This window comes from Cinclus cinclus, chromosome 1 (genome assembly GCF_963662255.1).
Source record: "Cinclus cinclus chromosome 1, bCinCin1.1, whole genome shotgun sequence".
NCBI lineage: Eukaryota > Metazoa > Chordata > Aves > Passeriformes > Cinclidae > Cinclus > Cinclus cinclus.
The window spans coordinates 21,254,555-21,265,576 of record NC_085046.1 but is presented as its reverse complement, the minus strand read 5'-3'; the positions used below and the strand labels follow the sequence as shown (position 1 = coordinate 21,265,576).

Genomic DNA, 11,022 nt, shown 5'->3' with positions numbered 1-11,022 from the left:
TGGCAGCTGCTTAAAGAAACTCAGTTCAAAGAAGAGACATAAAGATTGCAATGCAGAGCAAGGACTGCCATAAGAGAGCTATGTGGCTGGAGCTGTCAGTTCTTTCAAACTTCAAATTCAAATAACACACATAAACCAAAATCTATGGGCAAGCACAGAATTTGGCCAATAGGTTGATATGATTTGAAAGCCACAGCACAAAAAATATAATTAGTAAGGTACATATAGAGTAACAAAAAGTTTATTGCAAAAACATAAATTGTTAAAGAAAAAATTAAGGAGAGAATTGATCCCCCACTCAACTGAGGGAAACTATTGACTCCAAAAAAGCCAACTCTATAATGGCTATTTTGCTTTTGTTCACTGGAAGGGTCAACCATAACAGAAGGGTTTACATCAGTAGTGAAGAGCTGGAAATACTTGCTAAATGACAGAACAATGAGATTAGTCCATGCTTATGTGAGTTAAATGACCTGAGATCAGTGAGGCTGATGGAATTCACCTCTCACCATTCAGATGGCAACTGAAGCATTTCCATGGTTGTAAATGACTATATTTAAGAATTTTGAAGTTTTGAAAGACTGGAAAGGTAATAACAGCTATCTTTAAATGTGAGAAAGAGGAGGTGCAGAATTATGGCCCTTTTAAATAATCCATTTAAATACAATTCTCAAACAAATAGAAGAAGCAAATAGAAATAAGAAATAAACAAATGATAGGCATACCAATCAAGAATAATCAATAATAATTCATTCCAAACCAAACACATTATTTCTTATAAAAGGATAACAGGCCTTGTGAATCACAGAAGTGATACAACTGGACATGAGCAAATTTTTTGGTATGGTAAATGTTAGAAAAAAATTTCAAAAGCAAACTACAAAAATGCACTTTAGATTAAACTAATACAAGGCAGGGCTCTGTGGAACTAGCAAAAGAAACATTTTCAGTCTTTCAGTTAACCATTGTCAAAATAGACATTTACTGCACATATACAGGAGTTTCTCCTGGCAAAACTCCTATTCCTTTCATTAAATGGCATAGACGCCAGAATAGACACTGGACTCAGTAAAGCTGACAATCAGACAAAGTTGAAAAGGGCTGCAAGCAAGTTAGAGGAAAGCCTGGAAATAAGAATGATCTTTACAAATTGAAGCTACAGTTTGGAAAAAAAAAATTGTACTATTCAACAGGGACAAGTGCATGATACAGCTTCAAGTCAGCAAACACTACAGAAATCATGGATTAAGCAAGAGGGGTGGGACAAGTCCAATTAATGGACTGTGTGTTAAGAGGATGCATTTGCATTAATATTCAGTTCTGCTCAGATGTAGAAACAGATCATCACTTTTTAAGCTTTGCTTTACAGTACAGAGTAATCTAGGAACATACAAAACTAGATTCCTTACCACAAAAGGTGAGCCAGAAGTTGTGTTTTAGGTGGACACAAATGCATCCAGCAGCTACTGGGCACACAGGCTGCAGTGCTATGGTACAGTTAGTCCAAGGTGGAAATCCAACACGTGGATGATGTGCAAATCATGAGTTTAGCACCAGGTGTTACACTCCACATCTTGGTCCCTGTTGCCACACACCCCTTGTTAAACCACCCATCACCTTAATGCATCAGAGGCTGTCTATGGAATCGGCTGTGCTGTGAATGAGACAAATGTGACAGCAGGATTACATGTGGGCTGTGAGGCAACTAAAGCAATCCTTTTCTATCTGGTAAGATCTCTGTGAGAGTACTGCAGTCAGCACCACACTTCTAATTAACAGCTGGAGCAGTTTAGCCTAGAAAGATCAAAAGAAAGCCAGGAGAAAGATCACCACTCTCGGAAACACAAGCTGCAGGAAGGACGTGGGACTGTTTTCTCTCTAGAAGAAAAGGGTGAAATTGTAACAGCTTCCATGTCCAACAAAGGCTGCTGCAAAGAGAAGGAGGATAAATTGACAGTTTTGACAGCTGTGTCTACTGTAGGGGAGGCAATACAGATTGCTCATACAAAAATTTCCCTAATAAAATGGCTGAGGGAGCAGTAAGCAAGGAGCTTCAACATCCACAACACAGGAAGGTCTCACAAACAGGTTAGACAAGCATCTGTCAGACTTGGTTTAAACACGGTTCATTCTGCCTTAGATAGAGAACCTCTTGAGACCACAACCAGAGCAATTTTTTTTGTTCCTTTTTGAAATGTAACTAGTAAAATTACTACTTCCTGCTCTTTTCATCTTGTCTTTCTAACTTTTCAATCATTCCACTGATCTTCCATCAGCATCTCAGGTTACATCTTTCTGATATTTCCATTATCCATCCCATCTCCACTTTCCACTTTTGGCATTGTACTTCATCTGTGGTATTGCTTCTATTAGGATATCGCTTCTTTTTCCCATGTGCAAAGCAATGTGCCTGTCTTAATTCAATTTCCTACACAATCAAGTATTTGCATATAACTGCTTAACTAAACATTGTACCTTCCCCTTCCTGATTGTTCACTTCCTTTACTGTTTATGCAATGGGGGAAAATGACTGTTGCAGGTGACTTCTTTTTTTTCTTTCAGCATCTCCTTTTATCTTTACTGACCAAGAAAACTCAGAGATTATCACCATTTTCCTTAAAATAGGATAACTCAGTGTAGAAGAATACAACAATTCAGAGGAGAAAAGATCATTGCAGAAGCTTACATAAATTATCTTGCAAATATCAACGGGCATTACTAGTGCTCTAATGTTAAGGGGATGGATATAAGGAAATATATTATGTATGCTTACAAATCTCTATGGGTCTCTCAAATAATATACAGCTACATATGTAAAAGAACAGATAATGAATACTGCACGTTTCTTTGCTGGTATTTTTGCTTTCCTGTGGTGTTTTGAGAGCACCCATCATAGCCCATGGGCATGGAGCAGAGCTCCACGGCCACAGGCTGCTGAGTGATAGACCAGTGTCAGCCTTTGGGCTGAGCTCCAAAAAAACCTTTGCACCCCTTGTGATATATTTCTGCTTCCCATCTTTTGCACTCTACACCACAATAAAACACCTCATTCTATAGAAAATTACTACCTTCTTAAATTCTAGCTACTGCTGTCATGAATCTGGAAGCCCAATTTCCTTCTTTTTACTTTACAACCACACATTTGCCATGAGATGCTGCATTTTCTTCAAACACAAACAGCAGTGCCAGGATGTGTCTATCCACTCTATATGCTCATATCCTACTGCCTGAATTAACCTCCTGACATACACTGCCAAGCCTACCACCTTCTTTTGGTTCAATTAGAGCCAGATGACACAAAGACATGTTGAAAAGAAGGAAAAGAAGGGTTGTATAGAGGAAAAACAACTTAATTGCTGTATCTTTTAAAAGGTATGGTCCAGAAGACCTGGGATTTAAAAGTAAACTTGCCTTGTCTTACACGTGATTTTCAGAAATAACAGATGCACTGTTTTACAATAGAATTTTTTGTTAAAAAGTTCATTGGTGCATAGTTTATTTCTAATACATAATATGTGCTTTCATAACAGCGAAGGGCACCCTTATTATCTCTTAAAAAAGAAAACGTAAATTCAGCTCAATTTATTCAAGTAAATTGTCTCTCTTGTTAAAAATGGTATTAAGCTATATTAGACCACAAGTACTAAAGAAAACCTTATGTCTCTTCAGCTTTGTATGCCTTGTACATTTCCTTTACATCTTAGATAGCACTTCAAGAAACCGTATTTTGAAAAAAAAAAACCAAACCCAAACACATTTCTTATATTATTTTTGTTTCCATCTCCCTCTTTTTTTCTTCTCTGGCAAAACAAGTTCAGTGTTCACTAGTAAATGAGGTGTTCAGTATAAGTGAATAATGGAGATGTGTTATAGACTTATTTCTTCTGGTGGATCCATTTTTATGTTAAATATGTTTATAAGCTCAAACAAAACATAACTCAACTGATCTGCCAAATATAACACCTGATATCATATATCTGAGTTTTGCTTTTTCCAGCCTTAGTTTGAAGAGGAGAATGAATTGCGCAGTTCACTCAGCAATAACTTGAGGATTTCTTGAGGACAAATACAGATTTTTTTCAGCCGGGTGATTGCATGTTATAAATAAGTTTTACTTTTTATTTTAGATAGGAAAGTAAAGTTTGTTAAAAACTAAAATTAAGGAAAGAGAGTTGAGTCTTATTAGGTACTGAGTTGGACCATTTATTAATATTACATAGGAAACCCTTCTGTTCTTTTTGAAATACAGACTATCCCCAGAAAGGAATTTCATAGCTTTAGTCATATTAGAACCTCCTGAGACATTAATAAAGCTCTCAGAGAATGATTTTCAAATATGTCAAAGGATTTGGCAATTTTATGCATGTGTTAGAGCACACAAATATGCAAGACACATTCAAATGGGTCCTTTGAGGATCTATTTTCATGCTCAGTGTACTACTTGTCAAAGTACATGGAGTCCAGCTGCAGAGAGCCAGGGTTAACACCCTGCTGCACTGCAAAGCCTCCCGTGGGACTTGTCCAAGACACACAGACCCTCCAGCACACAGCTGCTCAGCCCTTCCCCACCTGAATCCTCACCTTCCCTAATGACCAGAAGCAACTGCCTTGGCACCTCTCTAAATCAGGGCTCCCACAGCTCAGTGCAAGAATGTGGCTGGGCAGACACTGATGACAGCTCAGGGCTACATAGCTACATACAGAAGTAGTCCAAGACACTGTGATTCTCAGACCAAGAATTTATGTGTCTGTCTTGCTAACAAAGATTGCATCCTTCAGCATAGGCTACAGTTGTTTGCATCCTTGACTCACAGCTCTTATCCTTAAGTCATGGCAGGTAGGGGAAAGCTGAGGCTTGATTTTTTTCATTCACCCAAAAATGCAAGTTTTGGGTCAAATAATTTAAAATCATGTCAGATTTGTAAAAGGAAAAACTGTTCTGATAGAGAAAAACACAAAAGAAAGTGAAGAACAATCTCAGTGTTTTTAAAAGGCAGTATGTATATACTGCAGCATTCTGAATGGCACTTCACAGAAAAATGCAAGCAAAAGGTTCCTAAAAAACAGGAGCAAAGAAGTTATTTTTGGTTGTAGCTAACCACTTCATGCATTTCTTTCCTGCATATTGTAAAACTTGTTATTCCCACAGCTCTAATTAGGACAGTTAGCTATGAGGCAGTAAAAGACTTGAATTGGGGGTCCTGCAAATTAAATTGCTGCTCCAAGAACCAAATTGATGGATAGTCCAAGAGACAGGTCAGACAGGTCTGCCTGATGGACAGACCCTGAGACCAGGGTCTCCTGATGGATGTCTTAGGTTTCCTGCTCTGAGTTCACCTTTTGTTCAGGGAGACCAGCATGTGGACCTACTGCAAAACCTATGGAACAGACCTTTTTGATTCTGTGTTTTTGTCATGAGTCTCACTCTGCAAGTACAGGGCAAACACACTGCTATTGCATGGATAAAACATTAAAGACTTTGAAGTTGCCAGGTACAGTGATAAAGGAAGAGAGATAAAACCTCAAAGAGAATTTTACTATGAGTAATACATAAATACCAAAAATCTATTTTCAACATGAAATATTCAAGTCCATTGTCCAAATGCTTCATGGAACAGTCTTCAGGGAATTGAAGAACCATAATAAAACAAACTGGCACTGACTACTTGTATTAAGGAAATACTGAAAACAACAGATAGATTTACAGCTATCTTTTATAATAACCCTTCATAAAGTATATTGAAAAAGAATTTACAGGTTCTAATCTGATTAGAAACAGACTCCTCCTCAATGCTTTTCTATAGCATAAGTAAGCAGCAATTACTCTGAAAAGTGTGCAACATTTGCCCTCTGTGTTCCTGCATCTCTGCCTTCTATTTTCTCTTTGAGAGAGGAAAACTGAAACAGTTCAGCTGGACGTTAAAATCCATAAAATGGATGAAAAAGAGAGTGCTGTAAGAGATGGAGGACTGAAAATTCTTAATGGTTTTTTAAAAACTGTACATAAATCTTCTGAGAGTGTGTATTCAGAAGAGTGTGCGGGAATCATATTAAAGGACAAAAAGAGTCTAAGATGCCTATTTTTTAAAAAATAAAAACCTTCTATTTTAAAGAGATTGATATTTTGCTCAGTTTGTTCTGATTTGGTTTTGGGTTTTTTTTAACAGATGAATAAAAATTCTTCGAACATAATGGCTTTGGCTCCTAACACTCCTAACAAAAGAGAGACAGTGTGCATATTTGGAACTGGAGATTTTGGACGAGCTCTGGGGCACAAGATGATCCAGTCTGGCTACCCCGTGGTGTATGGAAGCCGAAGCACCCAGATATCCAACCTGATTCCCAAGGATGCAGAGGTTCTGAGCCACGCGGAGGCAGCACAGAAAGCTGCTGTCATCATTATAGCAATCCAGAGGCAGCATTACAACTTTTTTACACCACTAGCAGAAGCTCTCCATGGAAAAGTCTTGGTGGACATAAGCAACAACTTGAAATTAAACCAGTATCCAGAGTCCAACGCAGAGTACCTGGCTCAGCTGCTGCCTGGCAGTAAGGTTGTGAAAGGCTTTAACACCGTGTCAGCCTGGGCCTTGCAGTCAGGCACGCTGGATGCCAGCCGGCAGGTAAGGCTGAACAACAGGGATTTCCCCTGTCCCTGAGTTACACACTGCATGGCTTCTTACCAGCCATAAAAAACACACCTGGACAATGGAATTAGGCAGATTTGAGATGTTATTCTCACTATAATCTCCCATTTCAAACTAAATGTGAGCTAAAATTTACTTTAGATTTTTGATATGGTATGATAAGGAATATAAATAGCTTGCCTCTTAATTCAGAAAGGTGTTTAGAGACACTAGAGAAGCAAGAGAAAAAGATAGCAGAGCTACAAGAGAGACAACAAATCAGGAGGGTTACATCAATTGTTCATCAGAGTTCTAAAGTTAAACTGAAATGAGACAGGAGGAATTTTCAAAGAAAGAATAAAATGAAGAAAGCAAAACAAGGGAGGCAAGGGATATGATTAGGGCAATGAGCATGGGCAAAAAAGTATGCTGAAAGGTGAAAAATTAACAGTTTTTTAAATCATCACCACCTAAGTTTAACACAACATCAGTGTGTGCAAACTGTTTTAACCAGCTCCTCAACCACAGGACAGCAAGCACAGAGCTGGCCATAGGAAGCAACGCAGCAGATTACTTGAAGACAAATTGTTCATTATTGCCCTGTTTTCTGCCACTTCAAAGGACAGTGCCCTGGTACAACACATTAAATCATCCAGCTAGTCAAAACATTGCTAGCTTTGCTCTCCACTGCCAGAAAAACGGTTTTGGCTAGAGACCCAAGTGCTGCCAAGCCTAGGTTCTATAACCTTCTATAACCATCTCAAAAAGAGCAGAAATTGCCCCCTTTGTCCCAGTTACAAAAGGACTATTATCTTACACGCTCACAGAAATTATTATTTCTTCACTATTCTACGAGACCTGGAAAGAACTAATATTTACTTTTGCAACAGGGAAATTATGTTTTAAAGATCTCTGTCCTCACTTCCCTGAAGAATCTACAAACCACTGTAGCTGCAACTTAAAATTTTGCTCTTACTTACTGCTATTGAAAACTTTGCATCAATTTAGTCCTATAAAATCTTATGCTTACAAACTACTTGCAGATTTTCAGAAATGTCAAGTCCTCTACTCAGACATATTCTAAGCCTGCTATACATTATTCTTTCCAGATATAAATTTTTTTCCACTTGAAACAATCTTCTTCCCTAAAGGATCATATTCAAAATTCTTTTACTTGTTTGCCAGAAGTACCTTTAGGCTAGTTTCTTGCCTATATTAATTAAGGTCAGCAGTAAGCCAAGTAAGCAAAGAAGCAGCCTAGGAAGCTTGTGCTTACTGTCCAGGCAGGATGGCTGTAGAGAAAGTCACAAAAATCTGTAAAAAATAAACTTCTGGTTGTTTTTATCTGCAGGTGTTTATCTGTGGAGATGATGTGGAAGCTAAACAAATGGTCATGAATATTGTTCGTGGACTGGGTCTCACTCCAGTAGATAAGGGATCCCTCTTGGCTGCTCAGGAAATAGAAAATTACCCTCTGCAACTCTTTCCAATGTGGAAGTTTCCCATCTTTTTGTCCCTTGGCCTAGGTCTATTCTTCTTCTTCTACTGTTTGGCTCTTGATGTAATTCATACTTATATTTATGAAAACAATAACTTTTCATTTTTTATTGCAATTACTGTTCCAAATCGCGTCTTCCCTGCAATGGCACTCACCCTTCTTGGCTTGGTTTATCTTCCTGGTGTATTTGCTGCAATTATTCAGTTATACAGAGGTACCAAATACCGCCGTTTTCCAGACTGGCTGGACAAATGGATGCTGTGTAGGAAACAACTTGGACTAATAGCCTTGGCATTTGCTTCCCTGCATGCTGTGTTCACTCTTGTTACTCCATTGCGTGCCTTTTCAAGTTGGAGAACCAGCAGAAAAATCATCTCCCAGGTAAGTTTTTTTCCCTGCTCTAAGCCTTCCTTTCTTCTGGCCCTGTCAAAGTACCACCATCTATCTTGAGCTTCAGAAATCGATGTGGACAGTCCAATATTCTTTAAAATAGAGCAATATTCCTAGCTTGTGTTTCTTTTAGACATTGATATATCTACATTTTGTTGATATTATGTTGAGCTGAGAGGATTTCTGGCCTCAGTCTTCCTCCTAGATAGTTGACATATTAATAAAATAATCAGGGAAAATGTAAACACTATTTCTTCATATGCCTTCAAGAATAGAATATATTATGGCTTTCTGGTCTTAAAAAAGGACCACATATCTCTCTTCAACAGGTTTATAGAAGAGTAAAATATGTACCTCAATTACAGTTACATGGAACCCATATGTAATATAATTCCTCTCCTGCGTTTTGAGCAGGCATTTAAAGTAAATCTCTGATGATCAGAGAGTTAATGTGTAACATTTATCTCCTACTTACCTGTAAGGAAACTTTTTCTACTTATTGGTGCTAAAACTGCTATCAGTAAAATACACCTGGTCTTCTTTCCTTCAGGCACTGAACAATGAAACAGAACCACTCGACCACACTAATGCCTGGCTTAGTGACTCTTATTTGGCTACGGGAATATTAGGATTTTTTTTATTCGTTCTTCTGGGAATAACTTCCTTGCCTTCAGTCAGTAACAGTGTCAACTGGCGAGAATTTCGATTTATTCAGGTAAGAAGACCATATCTAAAAAAAACCTTCTTCTACAAAAACCTCCTTCCCTTATCAACAGCGGCCATGGGCAGGTTTACTAGAGACTTAAAGCTTTCCTCCATTGGTATCTCCAAATGTGATCTGTGCATTATCCACCATCACACAGTGAAAAAAAATCTACATGGCCATATAGCTGTAAAAACCCACAACTGCTCTGATGGCTGCTTATGGTACAACTGGGATTACTGCATTAACAAGAGAAAGCTGGGAAGATGTGAGCTCCTAAATGAAAAACGGAAAGCTGATTTTGACATCAAATTCCACAATTCTACTAAGCCACAAAATAATTTAGCCATTTTATTGGGCTAATTTTTTTTGTTCACAAGATAATTTAGTTAAAATGGATCTGAAAATTACTTTATAACTCAAATCTTCTCAATTGCAAGCATCTAAAGAGAATCTGAAATTTCTGCAGACTGTAAAAACTGCTGTGACTATAAACAGGCTGCCCTTGGTAACACTATAATCTCAGCTCTCCATTTGGAGGAAGTTTGGTGCAAGCTGCCGTGCCTCTGCAGGAGCTGTGCTGGAGGGGAGGGGAGGCAAGAGAAGAGAAAATTACTATCAATGAATGTTTTATCAAGGAAAAAATCTTGCACAGTATGTTACTTCTGGATGGTTTAGCACTACAGCATAAAAAAAAATCTTGGATCTCTCCACTGAATGTCAGCATTTTTCTCTGCTTTTTCACAAATATGACAGCCACTAGGCAGTACATGTGAGTTAGGAAAAATTATAAGGGCTATTGATGGAGAAAAAAACCAAACTATTTAATCTATATCCATTTTAATTGGTGCTTTTTAAATAATAAGAGCCTTTTTGTTACATAAAACAGTTTCATTTCACCAGTCCCCAAGTTGGCACATGCCACAAATTTTACTGTGTCCTTAAATTTGCATTTGTTCTGGTTTAATTTACTGTTTTAACCTCCATTTCTTCCCTTGTTTTTTTCCTTCCTTCTCTTTTAGTCCAAACTGGGATATCTGGCACTGATTTTGTGCACTGCACATGCAATGATTTATGGTGGAAAATGGTTCCTGAACCCATCAGCGTACAAATGGTATCTTCCAGACATCTATATGCTCTCCCTCGTTGTTCCATGTGCTGTACTGGTTGTCAAATTTGTGCTGATATTTCCTTGTGTAGACAAACCTCTCACACAAATTCGGCAGGGCTGGGAGAGAAATCCCAGATACTCAGAACAGTCAAATTATATTATCAACAAGTCTGCTGTATAATTAGACTAAACTGTATTATTTAAAAAATATTACAAGGGCATATTAAAATGAAGTCTTAAGCCTACTCTATCTGGAGAGGGAGAGAAAAAGTGAAAACTTGGCCAGGCTCTGTATAAAACAAAGCCACCCCAATAACAAGCTTTAAATACAAATGAGGCCATTGAGTATCTGCACCCCAAGCATACTTGCACACAGGTGCAGACCCTTTGTTTTGCTTTGTTTATTTCCCCTTGCCAATTTACCCTGCATCCAAACTCCTCTAAAGCTGGGTGGAATCACAAAAACCTTTGGTGTTAGACTGTTTGTTCCTCTTTCTTATCCTGCCCATCAGGGCTCAGCTCTACGTGCACCTACACACATCCACAGAGATCCATATGCACACCTGCACGAGTTTCCACACATTTCCCTGTTTCTAACCCCAGAAGCCGCCAGCACCAACAGACCAGCATGATGGATGCTAGCTAAGGAAAAGAACTTCACCTTCTAGCATTGTTTATCCTCCATTCGTATCTG

General features: G+C 38.3%; 1 protein-coding gene across 1 annotated transcript; it reads left to right on the top strand.

Moving 5' to 3' along the window:
• Positions 1-6,167: 6,167 nt before the first annotated feature.
• Positions 6,168-10,509, top strand: STEAP4 (STEAP4 metalloreductase). The gene is made up of 4 exons (XM_062494751.1): positions 6,168-6,623; positions 7,978-8,505; positions 9,065-9,229; positions 10,240-10,509. The coding sequence occupies exons 1-4, from the start codon at positions 6,168-6,170 to the stop codon at positions 10,507-10,509; spliced, it is 1,419 nt and encodes a 472-aa protein (XP_062350735.1).
• The last annotated feature ends 513 nt before the right edge of the window (positions 10,510-11,022 follow it).

Excerpts from the sequence above, each read along its gene's own strand:
- STEAP4 (XM_062494751.1), top strand. The coding sequence starts at position 6,168 with ATGAATAAAAATTCTTCGAACATAATGGCTTTGGCTCCTAACACTCCT. Across the intron at positions 6,624-7,977 it reads CGCTGGATGCCAGCCGGCAG|GTGTTTATCTGTGGAGATGA; the intron begins GTAAGGCTGAAC and ends TTTTATCTGCAG. Across the intron at positions 9,230-10,239 it reads GAGAATTTCGATTTATTCAG|TCCAAACTGGGATATCTGGC; the intron begins GTAAGAAGACCA and ends CTTCTCTTTTAG.